Below are 26,573 nucleotides of genomic sequence, written 5' to 3'. Positions count from 1 at the left end.
GTAAGTCCCTCCTAATTTTAATTTGGGGTAATCGGGAGTATCTTGAGTGGTCTGGCAAACTTCCCTCATCTGCGAAGCTGTCATAGGGACTCGCAGCTGCCCACACTTGAGTGTGACTTCGAAAGCCCTGGTAGACTGGAGCCTGTCACCAGGACAGTCACAGGAGGGCTACTTTCCAAGGGTGGCAGCACATCTGACAGCAGAGGAGTTATAATGGTGGAACATGGTGGTCACTGGTTTCTGCTTGGTTTGGGGTCGCAGTAAAAAGGCAGCTGAGGAATCTACTTACCTGCCTTATAGCACACAGCAGCTTCCCGTACGAATAAACAATAATGACAAAAGGGATTAGAAGGCAAAAGATGAACAGACATATGATGTAGGATGCGTTGTTAGCGTCCCTTGAATGCCAGTTCACGGAGCACGTTGTCCCTGGTCCTTCTGGCCCATAACTGCTCCAGCCAAAAAGGGGGGGTGCAGTCCAGACCAAGGAGTACGTCCAGGACAGGACGATGCCTGTCCATGTTTTCCTGTAGTTTGTGGTATCGGCCTCTGTTGTTCCCGTCATGGTGCAGTAACGCTCGTAAGAAAGTACAGCCAGGGAGATGAGCGAGACGATGCCTGTATCAAAACATGCATTTGTGTTAGCAGAAATGGCTGAATTAAGGCTTTGAGCTATCTCCCGAAGTGGTACTTCAAGCTAAAGATGAGGCTGATGGCAGTGGCTTTGGAAACCCAGTGAGCAAGGACTGGGGCTGGAGGTGTCCCCCTAAGAGCGAGAGGTGCTGAGAGCCTGACCTCACTCACCGAAAGGTGGGGAGTCTTTAAACGTGTGTCCAGCCAAAGCAAGTCTGTTATAAGCACTGATAATTAAGCGCATCTGTCTGCATGTATCTCTGATCCCCTCACACAACCTTCCCAGTCCTTGCCCTCTCCCCAGACGTTATGGCCTCCACACACTTCTTGGATGTTTTCATACAGCCATATGAGTGCTGGAGACTCACACAAACCCCCCAGCCCTCTGCTGGGGTATGGGAGCAAGGGCAGACAACACAGAGGAACAAAAGTTACTTTATGTATGAAATTTCAGTTGTTGGAGAGAAAAGATGGTTCTGTGAAAGTGGGAAGAGGGTGTGCATCACCAGAGGAACCTGCTTCAATAAAACTCCTGGTGTGAGCCAGGAGAGCTTTCCTTGCAGAGCGTCTGTCACTCCCAAGGAAACCACGAAGTCAAAATAAAGATCTGCGTCTCTCGGTGTTAGACCAGAAAAAGTAGAAAGAGCGTAAGGAACACGGGCGCTTTGTTGCTCGGGTTTGAAACCTAACTCGATTCCAAGGGCAAGAATCGCAGCTCATTAAAGCAATGCTTTTCATATCTAAAGCATGAGGACAACTTTAACAGTCAGCAAAAATCCAAACCCTCTTTACAGAGCAAGGCACCTCTTCTGAGATGTGGAAAATGAGAGGTGCCCCTCTGCCTCTGCCAGCTCGAAAGTGCAGCAGCCTGAACCCCCCTCGGTGACACATGGCCCCCCAGGTTTTTCATACGGATTTATTCCTGTGCGGTAACGAAGAAATATAGATTAAAACAATGTCATGAAGCCTGCTGTGCCAGCAAGTGCCCTGGTGTGCCTCAGCACGGCTATGCAGGGGGACGGGCAGCTCCTGAGCCCTTGCAGAGACATTTATGGGTCTCTTGCAATTGGGGTACTGTCAGCAGATACGAATGGGGCCAGAAAACACCTTAGCAGCAAATGAAAGATTTCTTCTGCATATAGTAATGCTGGGGAGGGGGGCTTGTAATTTCTAACGCTGATATTAGAGTTTGTAATTTCCCCCCCCCCCCCCACCTCCCAGCCTGCATTTTGGAAGTGATGCTGGCAGGTACAACTGGGTATAGTTGGAGCTGCTGGTTAATACTGACATACTCTGTTTAAACTTTCCTTCGTACATAAAGGTTTTACGTACACAAATGTGGCTTGCTACCCTGTGTAACTTTATCGGGGAGAGAGGCAGCAGCAAACGCCTAAACCGCTGCTGCAAATGTGTCTTTAGAGTGGGTGTAAGCGGTGTGAGTGTCTCCTAAAGCGGCGGTGTGCAGCCTGGGCACAATGCTAAGCTGGTATCGTGGTTTAACCCCAGCCAGCAACTAAGCACCACGCAGCCGCTCGCTCACTCCCCAACGGTGGGATGGGGGAGGGAATCGGAAGGGCAAAAGGGGAAAACTTGTGGGTTGAGATAAGAACAGTTTAATAACTAAAGTAAAAAAATAGAACAGTAGTAATAATAACAATAATAATAAAACCCAAGAATAATAATACAATAGTAATACAAAGCAAGTGATACATTGTGCAATTGCTCACCACCTGCTGACCAATGCCCAGCACGTCCCCCAAGGAGCGATCGTTGCCCCCCGACCAACTCCCCCAGTTTCTATACTGAGCATGACGCCATACGGTATGGCCTAGCCCTTTGGCCGGTCTGGGTCAGCTGTCCTGGCTGTGCCCCCTCCCAGCTTCTGGAGCACCGGGCAGAGCATGGGAAGCTGAAAAGTCCTTGACCAGTGTGAGTGCCACTTAGCAACTACTTAGCACTGCTTAGCAAGAACCAAAGCATGAGTGTGTTATCGACATTGTTCTCATCCTAAACCCAAAACACAGCGCCATACCGGCTACCAAGAAGAAAATTAACTCTATCCCAGCTGAAACCAGGACAGCTGTTTTCCTCTGGTTGTTCAGGTCTGTACAGGTCTTCTGACCTGTATGAGTGCTAGCTGGGGGAGAGCCCCACTGATGTGTGTCGGTGTCTGTAGTGTTAAAGTAGACTGGGAGAGATTTTCAGCACTGGGAAGCTTGAAAATATGAGATATTGTTAAACTTAGCTCAAAGTGACATTGCTCTAAACTTTTCTTTCTATAGTTTAGGCAACACTGCAGAGTTGGGAGGATGATGCAGAGGCAGGTCTGTGTACCTGCTGTCCCCGCAGCCCCCTTGCCATCTTCACCCCAGCGTGGGTCTCCCTCCATGTGCCTGGCTGGCAGGTGAGGAAGGGCCTGGGTAAAGGCAGAGGGGCACAGAGGATGCTCCTTCCTGCTTACCACCTGCAAACATGTTTTTCTTGCCCGGAGTCACACCAGTCCCCAGGATCTGGAGCCCCGCACTCCCCTCCTGCGTGTCGGGGTGCTCCCGGGGTCCCTCTGCACCAACACTGCAGCTGCCCCACCGTGCAGCACCCCGGCCTTGGGCCTTCCTCGGCCCCTGCCGTACCCTCGCTGCCCTGGGCTGAGCACGGAGCCGGCGGCAGCAGCAGGGATGGGCAATGCCACCTGGGCCTGCCCAGCGCTGCCCGTGCCCGCTGCTGGCACCTGGGCTCAGGTCTGAAAGCCACGGGATTTCAAAGGAATGATGGCTGTTGAGGCTCCGAGCTGTCCGCTCCTTGAGGAACTGCGAGAAACATGCACTTCGCAGCCTGAATGAGGAGTCATATTTAACGCTGCCTGGTGGGTTATAAGCTTTTTTCCAGAAAAACAAAAGTTGGGAGAATTTAACCCCAGTCCTGTGCCTTTTGCATCCTGGGGGAACCGCTGCCCACACCCAAACGTGCCCCGTCCCGCTGGCCCTGCTCCCCTGCGTGCCCGCCCTCAGACAAGCACCCACATGCCACGCTGCTGGCTTTGGGGCTCCTCACCCCCCGCTCCCCAGGGGCTGTCCCGTCCCTGTCCCCGTCCCTGTCCCCTCCCCGAGGGGAGGCTGCCGGGCGCAGCCTTGTCCTCCCCGCGGCGCGGAGCCGCCTCCTCTCCCTGGCTGCAGACCCCCGCAGCCTCCCCCGCCTCCCGGCTGCCCCCCGCCTCCCTCCCCTCGGCCCCCGGTGCCGGTGCCGGTGCCGGTGCCGGTGCCGGTGCCGGGCGGGCCCCACTCACCGCAGAGGGCGTTGGCGAAGCCGTGCCAGGCGCAGGCGGCCCCCGGCGAGCCCCGGCCGCGGGCGGCAGCGGCCAGCCCCAGCGGGGTGCCCAGGGCGCAGACCAGCAGGTCGCTGAGGGCGATGTTGAGCAGCAGCAGGTTGATGGGGGAGCGCAGCGCCCGGTAGCGCCAGAAGAGCAGCAGCACCAGCAGGTTGTTGCAGAAGCCCAGGGTGCCCACGGCGCCCAGGCAGACCGCCGCCGCCAGCCGCCCCGAGGGGCTCAGGCACGGCCCCGGCTCCGGCCCCGGGCCGCCGGCACCGGCCGCGGCCCCGCAGCTGGGAGCGGCGGCGGGCACCGGCATCCCCGCGGCGCTGCCGCCTCGCCCGCGCCGGGCATGGCAGTAGCCCGGTGCCGGCAGCTCCGCCGCCTCTGCCGGTCCCAGCGCCCCGGCTGGGGGTTCTGCTCCGCTACGCTGAACGGGAGGGCGCGCTGGGTTTGCGCCGGCCGTGCTCCACCGTGTGGCCGTCAGCAGCTGGCTCCTCTCCGCTCCCCGCCCCGCTCGGCCCTCCGCGCCCAGGGGGCTGAGGCCGGGCGCGACCTCATCACAGGTGTGGGTCGGGAAAGCCGAGCCTGGCGCCGAGCGGCTGCTGCGCTGCGGGCCTGGGGGAGAGCGTCCTTCAGTGGTCTCCTGTCCTGTGCTGCATCCACAGCCGCTGCTGGGAGCCCACGGAGGCAGAGGCCGGTCTGGGGGATCTCACCATCGAGCAAGGTCTCAGTTCAGGGAGCTGCTGCAAGGCTGGGAATACAAATAAATTCAGATCAGAACAAAAAGAGGAGTCAGCTGCGTTTAGGCACCGAGTTACATGAAACACAAAATGCCCATAGCCGTAGCATTAAGTGATATACGTCTCAGCTTGGCCACACAGAACCTTTCAGAGTAAAGCTATGGAGAGCATGGGCTGATCCAGAAGCTCCTGTCGCTAACAGAAAGGGTAAAGCTTGAACTGCCAACCGGCCACGGAAGAAATTATTTCTTATCAATTAAAATCTCTTAAAATCTGTAGGGCATTTCCTATGACACAGCCGGGTTCTGGCCATACCCCACCCTGGGAAAGCAGAGCATCGTCTGGTGTCTTAACGTACTGTCCTGGGGGAAAAAAAATCACACTGTTCTACTCATAGGGGGTATTTTCTCTATGATTGCAAATAAAAAGGGAATTTGTCTCATTTCCTGCAGCTTGGTTGTTAGGAGCAATTACTAGTGAAAAGGAGAGTGTGAAGGGTTATTTTTTTTCCTCTCCTTTTTTCTCTTTTTATTGGATGTTTATTACGAGGAGTAGGCAGTTCAGAGTATCTCTGCTTGAAATGAATTTTCAAGTTATTTTTAAAAAAAGCAAAAATCCGGAATTTGGGAAAGCCAGCTGCCTCTTGCATTCCCTCTGGGATGCTAAGGGTATGTTGGGTTAAGGATGGACACGGTCCAGCAGAGTGCTGTTGTCTTCCCATCAGCATTTCTGAAGACCAAGAATGTAACTGGACAGGTAGCACAAGCAGTCAGTTGGGTTACCTGAGAGTATGTATTTAGATAAAAAATAAGGACGGAAAGTATCTGATCCTCAAACTTAATTGAAAAAGAAACCTCTGTCTGAATAATTTTGTTGTGCTTACATGCTAGGGTAGTAAAACTCTAGTTGATAGATAAGGCCAGAGTTAAGTCCTGATGAAGGTTAGGTGTTGTCTAGAGCATTTATCTCTGTCCCTGAGGGTGCAGCCTCCCAAAGGCTGATACTGGGAAATGCCTGCACCAGAGGATGATAAAATCCTGCCACCTCACTTCAGATAGCTTTCAATAATTATTCCTGCTGGGCCTACTTTTTGGGGGCCCACAAGTTTCTGTCTGCTTTTATCAAAAAAAGTCTAATTCATTTCAGGATTTGTATGCCCCTATCTGTGTAGCTAAGACGCAGCACTCCTCAGGGTGGGCTGCTTACAGAGGGCATTGCCTGCGCAGGCAGGCGAAGTGCTTTGCAAGCAGAAATGAAGAAGATGGTAGGCAGAGTTCACATGTGGCTGGCTTGTTGGATGCTCAAGAACACTAGCTAATCTGCATGGCCTGCGTGGAAACTATAATATAATTATAAATATTAATAGAAGTAAAATAAATACTAATATAAGTAAAACTCAGGGCCAGTGTGTTTCTTAAAGGGAACTCTGGTTACGGATGAAAAGAGGCTGCAGCCTCCGGTGGTAATAAAGCTGTTTCCACTGGCTTGAGATGTTTCAGACCATTTACTGAAAATGTGTCAAATAATCATTTTGATAATAAAAAATTGCTTTGAACTGACCATTTCATTTTAAGTGGTGTGATTTTCTAGGTGAATATTGTGACGTAGGAATTTTCACTCCCTACTAAAACAAAACCCAACAAGAGAACATGTTGGATGTGAAATTGTATTCTGAAAAGTAAATCCATTAAAAACATCTCTTGAGATTTCACATTTATTTCTAGGTAATTCCTACCCATTTTTCAGAGGAGAAACAAGTTTCACCAGGAGCTGTGCAATTTCAGCCAAGTTCCCAGATGATCAAACAAATGTGCTGCTGCACAGCACCTTTCCTGCAAATGAGATGCCAAGTCCCTTTGCTGCGTTAAGTAGTAAGTGAAGAGGAAAGCAAAGGAATGAGAGATTTAGTCAAGGCAGAAAGACAGCAAAGGAGCATTTTGCAATTTGCAGAGTGGAAAACTGGGCTGCCTGTCTAGGACCTGTGGCTGAGCATCCTCGGTTGCTCTCATTTTGAGGGTCCAGTGTGCATCCCTGGCTATTCTAATCCCCTGATCACATCCCACTGCGATACAGCCTGTGGGAGTTATTTTCCTAAATTCCGTTCTTGTCATTGACTTGGGAACTTAGTGGCACAGAAATCTCTTTAGGTATGCTCCCTAAGAGCCTGCAGCTTATTGGTTTTCAGCTGGGTGGAAATATCAAGGTGCTGAAGTTCCTTTGAGGAGCAAGTCTTGGATTTCGAAGGCAGAAGAAAGGTATTAGCCATGTTAAATGCATTTATCTTGATGACAGCTCTTTGGGGATGTTTCAGGAAGGGTGAATTCTAGTTAAAAAATTGCAATAGGAACAGTCAAGAGGGAAATGTCATTTGTTGAAAAAAAAACCAGCTTCTGCTTCTGGCTTAACAGCAGAGTTTCACCAGTTGAGGGGCAAAGGATGGGCTGCAGCTTGGAAGAGCTGCTTGCAAAAACAGTAACTTTTGCAGCCCTAAATTCAGTAAGATGCGGGGATTTCTCAGTGCTGGAGCCAGCAGCAGCTCTCTGTGGCACCATGCAGAGATGACTTGCCCGACAGGACCTTCTGCCGGGGTGCGAGTGGGCCCCAGGGAGGGCAACTTGGGTGGGGGGGCACAGCTGGCCGGGGGGCAGCCCTGCTGCTGCTGCCCACGGTCCCTTCCTCAGGAGGGGGGTGGCCGTGCGGAGGGGACGCGGACATGGGACAATTCATCCCTTTTCCAGGTCTCCCCTGCTCTGCAGAGATGGTGTAATATATAGTTTTTACAATGCATATTTATGTATTAGACGGTTTCTGAGCTAGGCTAGAGCTGGTACCTGGCGCGGAGCAGGGTGCCATTTGGGCGCTGGGGGAGCCGCAGAAGTGCCTGCTGAGAGCGTCAAAAGCATTTTCCATCAGTCTTTGCTGGGAGAAAAAAAAATAAATCCATATAGTCTCAATGCTTTCTCTCTCTGCTTCATCGCTGATCTGCTAGGGATCTTTTCCATCCTTCCTGATGTGAATAAAGAAATAATACACTTGTCCTGAGATCTTTGCACCTCCCTACCTTAATTTAGGATTAAATTATATAAAATGAGAGCTCTGTTATGCATGTGATGTGATGATTTGTGAGTTTTTCTGGCAATGCCCCTGCCCTCCGGGTTGGGCCGGGACCCCGTGCCCTGGGTGGGAGCAGCCCTGGCCCTGCCTGGCGCCGGGGGGCTGCAGTGCGGGCGCTGGGGGCACCCCGGGGACACGCTCCACCCTTCTTGTATGGCACTTGGCATACAATTTCGGGGGTAAGTCAGAAGTAAATTTAGGACATATTTTCAAGCAGAAGTGCGTCTGATTTAACTTCAATTCTCTTTTCCATTTTATTTAAAAAAAGTCCTGTTTCGCTGCTGAGCTGCCGCAGCAGTGGTGTGTCCAGAGGTGGGTGCCAGGGGCTGCGGCTGGGGCAGAGGCTGCAGCCAGCAGCAGGATTTTTCTTAAATTTGCTTAAAGTTTACCTCTATTTTAGCAATGGCCACAAGGTGGCACAGGACCCCTCCTAGTAAGATGCGAATGTGCTCACCCGAGAAACAGGTTTTTCAGGTTGCCTGAATCCCGGCTGACCAAAGGCTGCTTGAAAATGAAATTCAGGCATAGGATGCCCATGCGACCTGTGCTTCAAGCCGTTTCTGGGAATTGCCAGCTAGGCAGAGGGTAGCCTGCACCCGTCGTGCTTCCGCAGGTACAGAGGAGCCCCGTGATGGAGGGCTGCGGCGATGCTGAGGGGCCAGCGGGAGCTGGGAGAAGGTGGTTTTCAGACGAACGTCTTGTTCAAGGGCTCTTTTTTTGTGGTTATACATAGAGACGGGTAAATTCTTCATCAGGCTGGGACATGCCTGTATTTGCTTTTGCAGGCGGGCTGATGCAAATGGTGTGGTCAGCGTCCGTGTGCTGGAGCCATGTGGTCGCCCCATGGCTGCTATTGCAGGTGACCATCATGGGTTGGGGAGTGCAGGGCATGCAGTCGCTCGGGGAACCAAGAGGAGAGGTTTGTGGGGCAGCAGAAAAGGCAATCCCTAGAGGTTTTGCAGTGGGTTCCAGCAGGATCTCAGCCACCCAAGGAGATGACATTTCTGTCACTGGATGAACAAGTGACTGCACTGCAGCTCAAAATGCAGCATTAGCAGCTGGGCAATGTGCAGGTGACTTTGCTATTGTGCCATTGTGTTGAATATTGAGTAGCAGTATCCAAAAACACATTTCTTATACAAATGTTTTGGTAATGTCTGGAAAGGGGCAGGAAAGGGATCCAGCCCATTCCTACCATGTTTCACCACTCTCCAGTTTGTGGTTCCCACTGGTGCATGTCCTGTAAATACCTTGTCCTGTCATGGAAATACAGCCTGTGTTGTGTGGGTCCTCGGCTGGTATTTGTGGGTCATTAGATAGATAGCGGAGACATTGAAGAGGTCTCAGTGGAAAACTGTCAGGGTGATGTGCTGGTAGGAGTGGGTGGCTGTATGGGAGCTGGGGCTGCTTGCTGGGCGGTGAATGGGGTACAGGGGTGTTTGGCTGGAGGAAACCCAGAGTAACCTCCTGCACTGCTGTTTTGAGCTACTTAACACCACACAGCAAGTCCTGCAGAGATGATGTGGTGGCACTACAGCACGGGGATCACGGCTGTGAGCAGTCCCCAAAGGCCATCCCCTCACTGAGGGACCCCCCACAGTGTTCGACCCAAAGGGGTGAGCGAGACCCTTGCAACCCCAGTGACTCCCGAAGGCCCTGAACAGCAGCGGCAGCCATCAATGGCAGTGAAGTCAGCAATGTTGTGGCAAATTATCTTTTATCTATCTCTTATTAAGAGAGGTAATAATCCTCTTACTGGACTAATTACAGCCAGTGAAAATATGATAATGAGAATAACTCCCATTGCCAGTATTTGAAGAGTTACAATTTACATGAAAAAAGTGGCATATGTGAATAGTGATTATTATTTTGTACACGGCTCTCTCTTGTCCCGTCTATTCTGATCTCTGCAAATCACAGTGTAATTAATCATAGAATCATAGAATAGTATGGTTTGGAAGGGACCTTTAAAGGTCCAGCCCCCCTGCAATTATCAGGGACATCTTCAACTAGATCAGGTCGCTCAGAGCCCCATCCAGCCTGTCCTTTATGTTTCCAAGGATGAGGTATCTACCACCTCTCTAGGCAACCCGTTCCAGTGTTTCACCACCCTCATTGTAAAAAATTTTTTCCTTGTGTTTAGTCTAAATCTACTCTCCTTTAGTTTAAAACCATGACCCCTTGTCCTGTCGTAGCAGGCCTTGCTAAAAAGACTATCCCATCTTTCTTGCAGGCTCCTTTTAAGTATTGAAAGGCTGTTATAAGGTGTCCTCGCAGCCTTCTCTTCTCCAGGCTGAACAACCCCAGCTCTTTCAGCCTTTCCTCATAGCAGAGGTGCTCCATCCCTCTGATCATTTTTGTGGCCCTCCTCTGGACCCTCTCCAACAGGTCCGTGTTCCTTCCTATGCTGAGGACCCCAGAGCTGGACGCAGTACTGCAGGTGGGGTCTCACCAGAGCAGAGTAGAGGGGCAGAATCACCTCCCTCGACCTGCTGGCCATGCTTCTTTTGATGCAGCCCAGGACATAGTTGGCTTTCTGGGCTGCAAGAGCACGTTGCCGGCTCATGTCCAGCTTTTCATCTACCTGTACCCCCAAGTCCTTCTCCTCAGGGCTGCTCTCAATCCCTTCATCCCCCAGCCTGTACTGATACTGGGGATTGCCCCAACCCAAGTGCAGGACCCTGCACTTGTCCTTGTTGAACCTCATGAGGTCCAAATCGTAGAGGATTAAGTGCTGCAGGGAAAGGACTGGGAAATTATGTAGAAGCAAAACTCTGGTTGGTAAGGAAACTTAGGTTGTTTGTTGTAAAGAGCATATTGCCTGCTCCGCTTCCCACCTGCCAGGTCTTTCTTGCTGCTGTCAGAAATCACTGTAATTTCCCCAAAGGTTTAGCAGTCCAACTGCTTTCTGGGTGTCTCCTTGGCATTGCACGGCTGGATCCACGTGGATTTGGAGGCAACTCCCCAGTTTTTTGGGACATGTTTTGAGAAGGTTGGGGTGCTCTCCTGCCTTGTCCGTCCTTGCTTAAAAACACTGATAGGAGGTCAACCAACCAGATGCAGGTTATGGCCAGGTATCTGCTGGAAGGTCATCACCCCAGCTGTGCTGGGGTCAGTAATTGTAACGCTTACCAGTATTTCCCTTGCCAGAGCTGCAGATGGTTGTCTGCCAGTAACATGTATATAAACTCCTCTCACCATTAATTTACCTTATCCTGGATGCCTAGACTCCCTAATTCCAATTACTGCACCACAATCCAGCATTTCTTGCCCTCCACCCTTTGGGTTTGACCAAAGATGGTAATGAAGACGTTTTTTTGCTGGCAGATCAGCCTAAGTTCCTCCAAAAGCTGCTCCTCTAGTGGCTCATGGTTAAACATTTGATATAGGTGAAGGATCATTTGATATTATCTGTCTTTTTGCTATTACGGTCCACGATGATATTTCATCTTTGCTCCCCTAGATAAAGTCTGTTAGCTAATGAGTTTCTTTATGATTGTGTGAGTAATTCCTGTGTGAATAATTGCTGCTCTCTGCTATCAATGGGCGGGCTTAGACCAGACTTTTGTATTTGGTCCTTCTTATTCTCATTTCAAACTTTGGGTTTGTATTTTTTCTTTCTTAAAGATCTTTGGTTTTAATTCTTTATAAATTGTCATCTCCTTGGAGGGTTGTTAGCCCCAAGGTGTCTTAATGGGACTTGGTGAGTTTGAACAGTGCAATGAGTTGGTGTCATCTCATTATTTTGATATAGATCATTATAAATATTGCTTATTGCTTTTAGAGAGCACTCTTTAATGAGAGACCTACTAGTTTTTTAGTAGGATTTTAATGAGATGCTGAGTGCCTAGAATGACCTATTTCTTTTAAGCTTCCTGAGAGATCCCTTCAGGTTGTCCCATCAAATGTATTTTGCTGGTCCTCTACAGAGAACTTTGTCTCCAAGCTTGTTGCTGCTGTGAGTGCAGCAGCTTTGGTCTATTTACCCTTTTCTAGCAAGTAATGAATAGTTACCGAATTAGAGTGGTTTTAACTAAAACTCAGACAACAGTAGCCATGGATAGTAATGAAGCCTTTAGGAACCATATTAATTAGCAGCCAGTTCCCTCCAAGTTATCAGGAATGGTTTGCAGCGTGTGGACAAACAGCAATAGCTGAAAACATTTACAGGCAGTGGAGATTTAATTAGATGCCCAGGACAAGCTTTGCCTGCAGTAGCGCTGTCCTGGGACACAGCTACAGCGATGCTGCTCCCAAGGGTGCCTGTGGGGAGGTGAAGGGACTGGCAAGGTGGAGATGGGGGAGGCAGGAGCAAGCATCTGTGCCTGCCCTGGAGGTCTGCAGCTGGCACAGCTTGCACCGAGCCATCCTGCTGCCCAGGAACATGTGCACGTGTGCACGCACACACACACAGAGTTTATCTGATTCCCAGAAATACTCCTCCATTAAAATGAGACCTCCACTGGGCTGCAGGTCACCCTGCCACCCCTTTTCTTTGCCTGTTGCTGGTTTGGGTGTTGTTCTCTAAATAGCCCCTGATGCTACATGAAATCTATGTGGCTTCCAGTAATGTCTCTGCTTTGAGAATGGTCCAGAAGAGGAATGAGAAAGTAACACACTCTAGCAAGGAAATATTTTGGGGTCTGCTTGGTTATACTGAGTTTAGAGAAACCTAGTGTACCTTAGCTCCATAGCTGCAGGGTCAGCTCTTGCCACAAGCCATGAGCAGCCTGTATCACTCTGCTTCCCAGTCTGTAGCATTTCAGATGTCCCTGAAAAATGTTACTCGTGGTCATTTTTATTAGTGCAGAGCTGTAGTCTGTACACCTCTGTCCTGGTTTCAGCTGGGATAGAGTTAATTTTCTTCCTAGTAGCTGGTATAGTGCTGTGTTTTGGATTTAGGATGAGAATAATGTTGATAACATGCTGATGTTTTAGTTGTTGCTAAGTAGTGTTTACACTAAGTGGAGGACTTCTTAGCTTCCCATGCTCTGCCCGGTGCACCAGAAGCTGGGAGGGGGCACAGCCAGGACAGCTGACCCAGACCGGCCAAAGGGCTAGGCCATACCGTATGGCGTCATGCTCGGTATAGAAACTGGGGGAGTTGGCTGGGGGAAAGCAGTTGCTGCTGGGGGATGGGCTGGGAATCGGTCAGTGGGTGGTGGGCCATTGTATTGTGCATCACTTGTTTTGTATATTCTTTTATCATCATCATTATTATTATTATTAATTATTATTATTTCCTCTTCCTCTGCTGTCCTATTAAACTGTCTTTATCTCAACCCACAGGTTTTACGTTTTCTTCCGATTCTCTCACCCATCCCACTGGGCAGGGTGGAGGGGAGGGTAAGCAAGCAGCTGTGTGGTTCTTAGCTGCCGACTGGGGTTAAACCACGACAGCCTCTCTAGGCTTTCCGCTTCACAAAAAGACAGGGCGTTGTGGAAAGGGTGAGCACAGCACTGTTGTCCTTATGGAGCCAGCAGAGGTGAGAGATAGCGTCCTCCTCCATGCTGCGGAAGGAGTCTGGGGAGGAAAGTGGGACTCAGGGAGCGCAGAAATTAAAACTGATAGATATCAAACTGGAAAGAAGGTTCTAGGTTAGCACCGAGGGCAATTAGGCACCAAAAAGAGAAAGAAAAAGCAAAAGAAATAAATTCTTCATTGCTAGGAGATCTTAAAGGCAGTGTCACCTGTCTGAAAGAGGACCTGGTACAGAAACAGGGTGTTCACCATGCAGAAACCTCAACGGGAATCAGGGAAGGGCTTTGGCTAGTTGGAGTCACTGAGTTCTTTGCTTGCCCTGTGGCCCAGGCAGGCAGCTCCCCGGGCACAGCTCGAATGCTACAGCAGGGCCGTGACATGAAAGAGATCCCTAGGATGCACTGCTGTAAAAAATGTATCCTGTAAAACTGGTCACTGACACATAGATTCACAAATGTTGTCTCAAATGTTAAAAGGGTTAAATCTTACTTTCTCCTGTTTTTTCTTGTTTTCCTTCTTATGTGCCTTTTTTTTTCTGTACAGGGTAGAAGAACCATCGTCCCAAAAAAATTTCTGGTCCATCAGCCTTCATAGCAAGCGGTCCTCAAAGAGCCTCCCAGGTCTGTCCTCTTCCCCAGTGCCCCAGCAGGACTTCACATAGCAAAGCACTTGCTTGCCATTAAGCCACAAGCCATGGCTTTGTAGTGACAGCTGTGTATGTTTCGGGATGCAGAAAGTGTTGCTGCTCCCCTCTCGCAGGGCTGGGAGCCCCCAGCTTGTGCAGGAAGGCTGGATTCACACGCAACCCCCCCCCCCCCGTGGCAGCAGGGCGGCCAGGGCAGCATCAGGCAGCACAGGAAGATTACTGGCATTTAAGGCACTTTATCGCATTATTTGCCCTATGATGGGTCACAAAAGAGATGATAGATTGTCAAAGAAGAGGGTAGATAATAGGCTGTGAAAACAAAGAAAAAGCTTAATGGCTTTTTCTTCACCTCTTTTTTCAAGGCCTATTAAGGCTTCTGGAAGTGTGCTAAAAGCCAAAGAGGCCCCCATACTCCAACTGTTACAGGCATTTCCAGAAATTATTTTTTCAGAACTGGGAAAGGGCAAACACAGAGGTAGTCTCTCCCTTTCAGCCATCTGATGCTGCACACAGATCTGCCCTGCTCCCACGGCTGTGGGCGTCCCTGCTGCTGTGGGTGCAGCTTGGTGCTGGCTCCTGGCTGGGGAGCGCTTGGAGCTCAGGGGGCCACTGGCTGTGGATGTGACTTGCTCAAAAACTCCCAGCTGAGAGTTAGTCAAGGCCATTTAATAGGTTACCAGATTAATTGCTCACCTCTGCATACTCACGGCTGCAAAACCTGAGTGAACATGTTGACCCTCGTGTCAGCTGCCCCTTTCCCCTTTGAAGGGTGCCGTGGCCACAGCACTAGGCAAAGGTTTAGGGGTAGGTGATGAACAACCTGGGTGTCCTGAGGCACTTCAGCTACACACAAGAGTGTAGACCCCAAGAGTAATTCTGCACCTGCTGCAAGTATTTAAAATGTCCTCCAGTACGTCTGCACCACCCAACAGGTCAGTCTAAATGTCTTACAGTACGGAAAGGTGAATGTGGTCCTACAATAACTCTTTGATCTTTCAGGACAACTATTTACAGTATGTAGGAATTTCATTAAAAACAGGAATCTTCTCTTTAAATGTATATAGACTTTTCTTCTGGGGAACTTTGAAACTTTGCAGGCGTCACTAACCTGTAAGAAGCAACTGCGCAAAGGGAATGCTTTCCCTGGGGCGAGCGGTTGAGCAGTGATCTATTATAGCCACTCCTCAATATTAGCTGTGCGGTGACACTAATGCCATCGGCAGAGTAAGCTCTGTCAGCAGCCACCAAACAGGACTGGATGCTGTGTGTGCGGGGAATGCACAGGCAGGTTCCCAAAGTGCTTGCTGGGTGCGCACTGAGTTGCAATTTCAGGAGTTTTCCATTCCCATCCCCAATGGCTTTATCTTGTCCTCCCGCACCACTTTGCCACGCTTCACTGCAGGATCCAAGGACCTTGTCCCCATATGGCTGGGTTCAGTGGCACTCTGCGTGCTTTGCAGCTGGGCTTGCCTGGGCAGCGTGCAGCATCTGCAGGGCTGAGCTTCCCGGAGGCTTAGGGATCATCAGGGTGTGACAGACGCGTCAGTAGAGAGGGGTCTCTGGAAACACGCCATCTGCCTGCTTGCACCGCTCTACTATGATATTTTCTTGAAATTAGGGAGTTAGATATATAGCCAGCCCTGGGAGTGGCTGCCAGGAAAGGGAGTCAGTGGAAAAGACTGTGTGTGTTAGGTCTATAAACCTCTGTCAGATAAGGTACATTTGAAGTCTTATAACTGTAAAATGTCTAGCAGATAATACCATTTACTGTACTAGAAATCTGCAATATTGCTGCATGCCTGGCAGGCTAGGAAATGTAGAAAAATTTTGGTTCATGCACATGAAAGCTATACATCCCTGCTGTGGTTCAGGCATCATTTTTCTTAGAGGTAAATGGTGCAACAGCCTGAGGCCTCCTGCTGAGCTGGGGGGTCCTGCCATCAGCTGCACCAGAGGAGCTTTGCTTTCAAGATGTCACACTCGCTACTCTCATTAATGACCACTACAAAGAGGTCAAAATGAAACTGTGAATTTCATGGAGCCTGGTGTTATTCACACCTGGTATTTGTGGTATTGATGGGAACATCTGCCAGATAAACCTTAATATCTCAAATGAGCCAGTTTCCTCTCTTTGGCCGCATTAAAATTAATTTGAGCCTCTGTTCCCCCAGATGAATTTAACCTTGGTGTCAGCAAAACACTTTAGCTCAATGTACCAAAGATGAGCTTCAGCAAGGGCACAAACTCACCAGACTCCTGAGTGCGAGGGCGAGAAGCCCTTCCTGTAAGAAAGAATGATAACTGTGGCTTTCGTTTTTTTTTTTTTTTCCAAAGAGCTGGAGAGGCTCTCAGCAGCTGTAGGGGAATGCCCACATTTGCTGGGGTTATAAAGCGGCAAACCTGCAGTTTCTGGGTCCCACTCCCCGCACTACACCAGCCCTAGCCACCTCCTCAGCAGTGCAGCTCGGCTGGTGCAGAGCTGGGCTTGCTCTCAGTGAAACCAGCTCTTCTTAGTGCTGAAACTGCACCACCAGCCCCTGCTTGCACAAGCAGATTAAGACGGCAACGCTTTATTAATTTGTGTACATCCCCTAGACAGAAGACATAAACAACAAGGTTTGCACACCGTGAGTACCGTGGTGGACTCCCATTGGGTTGGAAAGGTTGCTAATTCAACAAGAGAAGACCCCAGGCTGTAAACTCTGGCATTTCAAACTTTTTAAGTACAGAGCACTGGCTGCAAAAGACCTATCCTGAGATAGCAAAAAGTACAGCAAAAGCTCTGTCCTGGTTGTTGAGGTGTTGGTAGTGCCACTGCCTGTGCCAGGGTTGGGCTCATCATGTGGCGCTGCCTTGGGCACGTGTACAACGCCTGGCGCTGCTCACTGGTAGTGCTGCTTGTGCCATGTTTTGACTAATGCTGGTGATGCCAGTGAGGCTATTTTCAGAACTGGCGATTTTAAACTCCAAGTTGTTTCAGGCAGGAATTACTTTTACTGTGTAGGACCTAAAAATAGCCCTGACTGGGTTTAGGACACCAGGTGCTCCAGCGTTGGTACGGATGTCTGCCTCCCTCCCAGGTACGGGACGAACCTTTCCCTATAGAGGGGCTTGAGGCAGCGGGAGCTGTACGTACCCAGATGTCAAGAGGAAACGTCAGTCTCGAGTATCTGCCCACACAGATTGGGCTAATCCAAATTTTGGAGAGGATACAAACTCTTGCATTTAAAAACTCTGTCTAAGCTGCAAATGATGACACAAAGTTTAAAAATTACCTTCAAACACCTAGTTTAGACACTGTTTTCCCCTGAATATAACCTTTTCATGACCTTTGTTGTTATAGCGTCCAACAGGACGATTAGAAAAATAGTAGTATTAATTCCCCACAGAGCTACTGCAAAGTAGCCTGCAAGCAAAATGAAGATCAATCACTGTTGAGAGAAAAAGCAATGCAATGATCAGAAATCAGGAAAGCAAATCAAGCAGAGATTTCCTGTGACATAAGGTTTTCAGTGAAATGAATGTCATTGAGTGGAAGGGAAAGGAGGAACCACAACTTTTTGAATTAAGCACGTAAGCAAGTTGAGCAAATTGTTTCTTCCCTGTTCAAGCAGAGGACACATTTTTGCTTGGATTTACTGGCACCAGGTATTTCTGTATGAGGATCTAGATCTGTCCAGCTGTTAAAACGTTTCTGCTGGGGAGAGCAGTCCTCTGCTGCTCAAAGGCAGCCCAGAGCCCCCTGCCTGTGCATTAACCTTTAGCAATAGTAAAAGGAAGCAATCTTCTGGGAAACTACAGTTTGGCAATGGGGAAAAAAAAGACGAACAGATGCTGGGGCCATGGGGTAGCGGTCACAGTGGTGCGGGGTGCGAGGGCAGGAGGGCTTGGGGCAGGGTTGGTGCTGGGGGTGCCTGTGCAGCTTTCCTGTCCTGTGAAGCTTTCCTATCCTGTGCACCTTTCCTATCTTGCTGTGCCTAGAGCCCCCCTCGATCCTCACCTTGGTTTAATTGATGCTGACTGCTCCTCAGTGCAGGGCGTGGGATTGCTCGTGCTGAAGGAAAGCCCGTCTGTGTGGCTGGTGCCCCTTTGGTGGTGTGCAGAGCCCGTGCAGTAGACCCTGCCATGGTGTCACTGCTGAGGGACATCTCACTGAATATACGCTGGTTTACATGGCTAAGATGGACAGGTATGTGCTCACAGACACCTAGGATCAACATCCTTCTTCCTACAGTGACTACGGGTTATGGGCACATTAATAGTAACTGTGTTTTAGCACCCCAGAGTTTCAATAAAATGAATTTATAACCCTGCCATCTTGTAACAAAGTAGAAAATTGCTTTAAAAATTAATGTAATTTGTGGAGAATTATTTCCTGTACATGCAAGTTTTTAAACCTAAGGGTCTAGGGTGCAAAAAATAAATATCACAGCTGACTTTGTTGTACGCCTTCTGGTAATACCAGCAGAAGAGGCTGATTTTTCCTTGACCTTTTACTTCAGGGAGGAGAGGAGAACTACTAGATGAGCGATTTCGTCTGTGTGTGAGAACACACTGTACTGTGCTCAAGGCCATGGTGAGCAGAGTGACTGCACATCTTAGTTGAAATGCCAAAAAGATACTGATTCAATGAAATGAATAAGGCATGGAAAGAAACAATTGTCAGAAGTCACATCAGCAACTTGCAGCAGCACATGTATCCTTAGAAGTTCCTGCTGCAGCATGACCCAGTGTTTGCGGGTTTGCTCTCTATAAAGTACTGCATTAGAGGGTGAATTTTGAGAGTGCATTTTAGACAGTGCCAGCAGCAGATTTGCTAAGAAGCCTCAGGTTTCAGGTGGGGATTTCTCAAGAACTCCTACATGTGCAGCAGCGTTGCCATCAGCAGCAGACAGAGACTCCCAGCAAGTAACCCCAAAATGTTATCTCACCAATGGTTAGCACTGATCTGCTAACACAGGCCCGTCACTGGGAGAGGTGCTCAGTGCTTTAACCCTTCTCAGGTCTCTCGAAGCAACTGGATGAGTGCTAGCAGAGTTGGTCACATCACTGTTTCAGTGATGGGTCCTGCTGAATAAGGAAGTCGGGAGATACCTGTGCTGTTTCCCAGGGTCCTGCGGACTTACCTTCTGCAGGGATGTGCATTACCAAGTCCCTGTTTCATCTGCAGGTGAGCACTGGGTGCCTTTGCTGTCCCCTCAGCTCCTGCTGACCTCACAGGAGGTCTTTAGTTCTCCAAAAACACCAATACTGTGATAAATGAGTATTTTAAACCATTGAAAGTATTCTAAACCATTAAAACTAGGTAGAGGTAAAGGGGGGACCTAAATAAGAGGCTGTTGAGAATATTATAACAATAAAACTTGGGCAAGTCTAGAAGTCACTTGACTAGCACCAAGTAAAACCCTGCCCTGAATGGGCAGAAGATGGCATTGAAGTCATAAGAAGGTGTCTTTTCATTGACCTGCAGGCTCAGGGTCTGTATCACTAGCATCTGGAAAACACACTGTGGTCAGATATTTGCACAAGGGAGCTGTGGGGAAAGTTTCTGCTTTCCTGAGTAGGAAGCTGTGGTGAAAGGCTGTTGCACAGATGAAATGTCATGGAGGAAAGCAGACAAAGCCCCAGCCACCAAATGAACGTCATAGTTAAATGAGATCCAGCACAACTTTATGGATTTCTTGGTTTTCCTTTCCTCACACACTCCCTGATGCCTGCAGCTCGCTTTTCTGCACAGCCCCATGCTTGCTCAGTGCTGCCGGGGAGGAGAGCGGCCACCACCACTGGATGGTGTCTTTTTTTGGCAAAATTTCCTGCCTAAGCTTTGTTTCTTCTTTTCTAGAAAACATGGAGGTCTTCAAGGGGGAGGCCCGTGGAGGGCATGTGTATGCTGGCAAAGCTGTCGCATTTTCAGGGCTTGGAACAAAAGGCTGTCTGCGGCACGAGGGTTTTTAAGTGTCGTGCTGTGTTGAATTCTCACCCGTGACGAGTAGTTGGATGACACAGAGTAAATGAGTGATTAAGTAAGAATGAAAATGCTTTGGTGCAAATCAGTGGCTCTTTGTGGATGCATTGCTTTCAGTTCTGCTCCCTCACACGTGTTTTAACTGTAAGACACTGAAAACCAAGATGTCCAAGCTCAAAAATTAAATTCCAGTGGCAGAGCCTGGAGCTGAACCTCCCAAATCACATTTTCCCTGCTTTTTGTCTGTGCAAGGTGGAAGTATGCCTGTCTCCCAGAGCATGTGCTCGTCAGCCAGGTTCATATTCTTTGCTCTTCTGCTTTATTCTCTGAGCATAATATGTCAGCACAGCTCCAGAAAAAGGAAAGGTTGACATTTATAGGTATGCTTATATGCTTCCCTGTCCTGAAAAGCAAAGAAAACATGAACAACTTAATCTTTGAATCTAAAAGGCAGTCCTGCAAAGATTACCAATCAATCCAGTCACTGACATATTACACTTTCTATAAATGCACAGACTCACCCATAGCTCACACCACCCAGCAGGCTCAGGGTAACGTCATTTGCTTTAAATCCCATTATTCCAATTGCACAGTTTAATTATGTTGAATGCTTGGTAGCATACACAGGAAGGAAAAATCCATTTGTCATCGTTAGCTGGTGTGCCCTCTGGCCCCAACGCTTTGGAGCTGTGTAATGTTATTGATGGATATGATGTATTTCTGATCGGAAACAAGTATTTAGCCACTTAATCCTTGACAAGACATTGATCTTCGTTGGAGCGGAGACAGGTACTTACAGTGCTCGTGCGTTGTAACGTTATCCATCTGTTCATGCACAAGGGATAACCAACACACACAATTCCTTCAGCACAGTCGTGTCGTGTCCTTGGTTAGCTGGTCACAGCTTATGCTCACATACAGTTTGGAAACCGATGGTGTGCTTGAGGGCAGGCAGGGCTTCACACATTGGGTTTTGTAGTGACGGTGGTATCAGGTCTGGTGCAGGTCACCTGCGGCGTTTGGAGGACCAGGTGGAGATCACCATCCAGCGACTCCTCCATGCCAGTCTACCCCCGTGGCGGGCGCTTCGGTGTCCCTGACTGCTGGTGCTTCAGGGACCCTCCACCAAATGCTCTTTGCTGGGTTTCCACCTCCCATTCAGTACAGCCCGTTGAGGACACCAGCGCAAGCACTGCTGAGCAGCGGTGGCTGGTGCCAGCGCATCAGCTCTGCGTGCAGGCAGCGCCCTGCCTGAAGCTGCGACACAGTTGCTTTATCAGCCATCACCACGGTATTGCTAACAAGGTTGCCACATTGTATTACACTTTTTCATGTGGTTCTGCGTTTTTTTGCTTATCTGCTACCTTCCTGTGCATGGCTCACTTCTCCAGCAGAAACGTGCGTGGTTATTTGGTACACAGTAATGAAGAAGAGATTAAAATACAACTCCTTGGCACTAATAATCTCTGCTTAACCTCCCTCTCTAGTTAGCTCATTGACCTTCTGAAAATATTGAATCAAAGGGTGGATGAGTTATTCCTAAAATTTCATGTATTAAACTTATTATTAAACTGTATTCCTAAATTTGTTATCAATTTCAGGAAATGGAAACAGATCAGATGAAAATTGAGATGAGGGGAAGGCTGTGGATGTTGTCTACTTGGACTTTAGTAAGGCCTTTGACACTGTCTCCCACAGCATTCTCCTGGAGAAGCTGGCTGCACACGGCTTGGATGGATGCACTCTACGCTGGGTTAAAAACTGGCTGGACGGCCGAGCCTAGAGAGTGGTGGCAAATGGAGTCAAATCCAGTCGGTGGTCGGTCACGAGTGGTGTTCCCCAGGGCTCAGTACTGGGGCCGGTCCTGTTCAACATCTTCATTGATGATCTGGATGAGGGGATCGAGTGCACCATCAGTAAGTTTGCAGGTGACACCAAGTTGGGTGGAAGTGTCGATCTGCTGGAGGGTAGGAAGGCCCTGCAGAGGGACCTGGACAGGCTGGATCGCTGGGCCGGGGCCAACTGTATGAGGTTCAACAAGGCCAGGTGCCGGGTCCTGCACTTTGGTCACAACAACCCCATGCAACGCTACAGGCTTGGGGAGGAGTGGCTGGAGAGCTGCCTGGCAGAAAAGGACCTGGGGGTGTTGGTTGACAGCCGCCTGAACATGAGCCAGAAGTGTGCTCAGGTGGCCAAGAGGGCCAGTGGCATCCTGGCTTGTATCAGGAGTAGTGTGACCAGCAGGACCAGGGAGGTGATAGTGCTCCCATACTCAGCATTGGTGAGGCCGCACCTTGAGTACTGTGTTCAGTTTTGGGTCCCTCACTACAAGAAGGACATCGAGGTGCTGGAGCGTGTCCAGAGGAGGGCAATGAAGTTGGTGAAGGGTCTAGAGCACAAGTCTTATGAGGAGTGGCTGAGGGAACTGGGGTTGTTTAGTCTGGAGAAGAGGAGGCTGAGGGGAGACCTTATTGCTCTCTACAACTACCTGAAAGAAGGTTGTAGCGAGGTGGGGGTCAGTCTCTTCTCCCTAGTAAAAAGCAATAGGACAAGAGGAAACGGCCTCAAGCTGCGCCAGGGAAGGGTTAGTTTGGATATCAGGAAAAACTTCTTCACCGAAAGGGTAGTCAGGCATTGGAACAAGCTGCCTGGGGAAGTGGTTGAGTCTCCATCCCTGGAGGTATTTAAAAGAAGGGTAGATGTGGTGCTTGAGGACATGGTTTAGTGGTGGACTTGGCAGCACTAGGTTAACGGTTGGACTTGATGATCTTAAGGGTCTTTTCCAACCTTGACGATTCTATGATTCTATGATTCTATGATAAAAATTTGCTCGTGAATGTGTTTGAGATCTGTGATAAACCAGCAGCTTTTTGGCACAGATGCATTGTCATCACCTTTCATGAATGATGCGAGATGGATTTGAATCTCTCACCTCTCCTTTGCTGATTCATTGCTAGTTCTTAAATGATGGGATAAGTTTCTTTCTGAAAAATGCATGTTAATGGAAAACTCTTCCCCCTCCCACCTCTGTGAACCCTCTGACTGCTTTTCTTTCTCTGGCCTCGGGCAGCAAAAGTTTCACAGTTTAATGATGTATTGGGTGTATTGGGTCTGCATGGCAGGGTATGTCATTTGTCTGTAAAGGCAGGATCACTTGAGGACACAGTACCCTGAGTGGTGACTTTGAAAATGAGAAAATGGCCCTATATCATTAGGTTTTGACTTTTTCCTGTGCTGTTTCTCTCTGTTCAATTTTGCGTGCCTGTGGGTGCACAGTGCACTCTTAGCTCACAATCTTGAGCAGCGCTGTGCTGGAGCCACCAAGCACCTCAGTACCCAAACAGGCTGCTGGTATGCTGGTTAGCCACCCCTGCAGCTGGGACCAGGCAGCAGCGGGTGTGGTGCCATGCCCCTGTTAGCTGGTGCAGAGAGCAGGGCTGGATGCAGTGGCATGGGCTGGGTGGGGCTTGCTTGTATGTCTTGTAGAAAATGCCACCACATGGGGCAATGGAGCCATTTCTGTAGGAGAAAACCTCTCAGCTAACCTGCATGTTCTCATCCACATTTATAAAAAAAACAAGATGTACTGTAGTTTAGAAGACAAGTGGAAAAATAAGCATGGGGGATGAAGGGTAATGAATCTAGAGGGCAGTGAGTTTTAAGGAAAAAGTGAGTTATTTCAGGAAATCAGTGTATATACATTTCAACCTAGCCTATGCCAGTAATGCTTAGAAGACCAGGAACAAAAAAGTCCCATGGGCAAAGTCCAAAAATATAAGCAAGAGCCTCTAACACTCACATGTGCTACATTGCAGGAATGATTGCTCCTCCTAGTCTGAAAGTGCTTCTGTTCAAATGTAGAAATGGGGAGGATAACTACAGGCAAATTACAGACTGGTTGGTGAAAGCAGAGGATAAAGTGATTTGTTCTCCTGCGAACAGGACAAGGTCAGGCGAGCATGTGTTGTAATTACCAGACCTACCACGGCTCTCCTCTGTTGCTTTCCATTAGTAAAACCAAAACTTTGTGTGTGTGTGTGTGTCTTGTGGTTGAAAGACATAACAAAATCTGCTGGAGCTCTTGAAACATCAGGTGTCTCCACCCAAGTGGAGGGTGCTCAGAAACAAAATGGTTCTTATACTTACATAAGAGCAAAAAGTATTTTTTCAGCTCAAGAAATCAATGCTATGAATCTATAGCATCAACATTAACGAGGCTGAATAGGCTGGTGTACAGCGTCAAGAGCACTAATGATCCGTTCCAGTATGTGTGCAGGTCATACGTAAAATTCATTCAAAACAGAGGCACCTGGATGATGTATTGCTACAGCATTGTACAAGTGGGGCATTGCTGCAGCCGGCCCTTGAAAAAAGCATGACTGGCTTTACAAACAATGCTATCCTGACATCATCTTTGTTTTCATCCTCCTTGGACATGTGAACATAAATTGTAAATAAATTAAGCTTTGAATTTGGAATTTTAATAAAGGTGAAGACCTTTCTCACCCAAAGGATTGCACAGCAAAGTGACCTTTCAAATTGATAATGTAGGAAACAGATGTTCATGGTTGAGGAGTGGTAAGGAAAAAAAAAACAGGTTTAAGACTGTTTTTGCCGTGCTACCGTGGAAAAGGTGGTACCCAGGCTGTCTCATGGAGGTTTGCAGCATCCCATGTAGGCGTTTCCCGTTTCACACCACAACCAAAACCACATCGTCTAGCCCTGCTTTGCGTACTATATTTCAGCAGAACGCAAATAGATATAATCTGTGTTAGTTTAGCATCGTCCAGCACTGAGATTTGGTAGAAGACTGGTGAAAAATGCCAGGAAAATATACAGGTCATCAGGAGGAGCTGGCATGCACAGCCCTCTCCTGTCTTCCTTGGAGGAATGAAGCCCTGTGTCCAGGCTAGACACCCTGCTTGCAGGCAGGTTCCACTGGCCTTACTAGCACAGACCTATCTTCTCCCGGTGTTATTTGGCTGCCACCATCCAAGAGGTCCTCTCCTGCCATGTCCTTGTGTCTCCTGGCCACTTCCAGCCTTTGCACAGGGTGAAGCACATCAGTCCTGACCATACGGCCAGCCTATCTCCATCTCTGTCCCCACACCCATGGTCTTCTTCCCCAGCCACCTCACCCTCCTGGCCTACATCCCTCTTTGGGGCTCTTTCCTAGGCCACCACCTCCAAATTAGCTGCTTCTCACATGTACCTCCAAGCCTCTGCCATGAAACACTCCTCCTTCCCTTCTCCCTCCTCCATGGACTGAGTTCAATCTCATTCTGGCACTGGCACCAGCAGCCACCACCTTCTTAGTTGGTGGTGACCACCAGCTGCAGCCTCCTGCATGCTTGTGGTGTCATACAAGGCTGACCCAACACCATGGCAGGCACCATCTCTGGAGAAGCTCATCTCCTTCTCTGCTTGCCAAAGGCTGTACCCTGCAACCCCAAACCGTGGATGCTGCCACCCAGCACAGGGCTGGTAGGGTCTGTCCCCTGGGGGACACCCTGCTTTCCTCAGTCCATGAGGTGGGCAGAGCTCCTGGACAGGAGGCAGTGCATGTGAGTCCAATCAGGGATGGATCCCACCACACCTACCTCAACCAGTCCTCAGGGCTCAGTGCTAGGACAGGTCACCCACAACACCCTACTGTCTCCATCTGAGGGGACCACCAAACCATCTGTCTCCATCTGTGGGAGCCACTCAGGATTTTCTCTCTCACCTAGTGGAGGCTGGGCAGTCTGGCCTGCTGGCAGCAAGGCCAGTGAGAGGTGCATGTCCCTTCACATCTTGATTTTGGGCTGCAGCACCCATGACATCTCTGTCTTCCAGAGATGGAAGGGTGCATACTCAGCCATTTTGTCTCCCACCTGTCCTCCTAAGACCTGCTCATGGATGACAGAGCTTGGATGGACCCTGCTGACAGAGATTGCTCAATGATGACTTAGGCTATGGGCAGGGTTTCTTCCACAGGCTGCCCCAAATTGCATTCAGGCCCCGCCCCAGGGAGGCCTCTGTGCCCTACAAGCAGCAGCACAGGTGCCCACTGTGTGGGCCACCATCCTACAGGAGTTCCCTGGCCCTCACCATGCAGTGAGACAACCACAGCTGCGTGTAGGTGGGTGACAGGCATGTGAGCTGTGAGTCACTGCTCACCCCCGTCCTGCCTCGCACGGCAGGGCTCATCAACGAGCTCATACATCATGGTGAGTGTGGGCACCATGGGCGTGGAGACAGCCAAGGCTGAGGGCTTCGCTTTCCCCACAAACACAGGGAGCAGGAGAAATCAAAGCGCTTGTGCCCACCTTGCCACGGAGGGAACCTCTTTGGGAGTGATGGATTGTGGGCACAACTGCCTTAGTAAATACAGCGGTGTCAGTATGCATGGAGGCAACCTGCTCTCTGCAGCCTGGTTTCACTTGTCTAGCACTGACTGAGACAGCCGGACGTATTTGCAGAAGCATGTCTGTGGCAACTTGGGTGTTTCCTATGACCCATTAGACACTTTTCAACACAATAATTTGCTGTGCTGCCAGTCCCGAGTACTGCCCTGGGAAGGCTTATGTCAGCGTCAGGGGCACACATGACAGTCTCGAGACAGAATTGCCCTTACACGAAGGCATTAGTGTCCGTTTAAGTGACAGGTAGGACTGCAAAGAGAGCTGAGCTGTGATGAAGAG

The 26,573-nt window shown here is 49.3% G+C and overlaps 2 protein-coding genes across 5 annotated transcripts in view; one reads left to right on the top strand and one right to left on the bottom strand.

Moving 5' to 3' along the window:
- The window catches only part of LOC104008596 (pinopsin), a 29,931-nt gene extending 25,519 nt beyond the window's left edge, over window positions 1-4,412 (bottom strand). For both annotated transcript variants that reach the window (XM_087740719.1, XM_087740720.1), the window contains exons 1-2: window positions 3,917-4,412; window positions 290-618 (exon numbers count right to left, since the gene is read on the bottom strand). In XM_087740719.1, the coding sequence (XP_087596845.1) occupies window positions 290-618; window positions 3,917-4,259 (672 nt within the window). In that variant the 5' untranslated portion in view covers window positions 4,260-4,412. The remainder of the gene's footprint in view (window positions 1-289; window positions 619-3,916) is intronic.
- Window positions 1-26,573, top strand: part of LOC104023675 (G protein-coupled receptor 35) — a 76,727-nt gene that overhangs the window by 41,487 nt on the left and 8,667 nt on the right. Inside the window, exons 3-4 of one of the 3 annotated variants that reach the window (XM_087740728.1) lie at window positions 13,823-13,899; window positions 21,589-21,806. The gene's annotated coding sequence lies outside the window, so the exon portion shown is untranslated. Of the gene's footprint in view, window positions 1-13,822; window positions 13,900-18,614; window positions 21,807-26,573 lie in introns of those variants that run through there. The other 2 variants (XM_087740727.1, XM_087740726.1) reach the window with 2 other exon arrangements.

The sequence above is a fragment of the Nipponia nippon genome, unplaced genomic scaffold (genome assembly GCF_047370975.1).
Source record: "Nipponia nippon isolate SJK-2023a ecotype South Korea unplaced genomic scaffold, ASM4737097v1 scaffold_7, whole genome shotgun sequence".
In the NCBI taxonomy this organism is placed as follows: domain Eukaryota; kingdom Metazoa; phylum Chordata; class Aves; order Pelecaniformes; family Threskiornithidae; genus Nipponia; species Nipponia nippon.
Note: the sequence above shows the minus strand (reverse complement) of the source record. Positions and strands in the feature narration are given on the sequence as shown.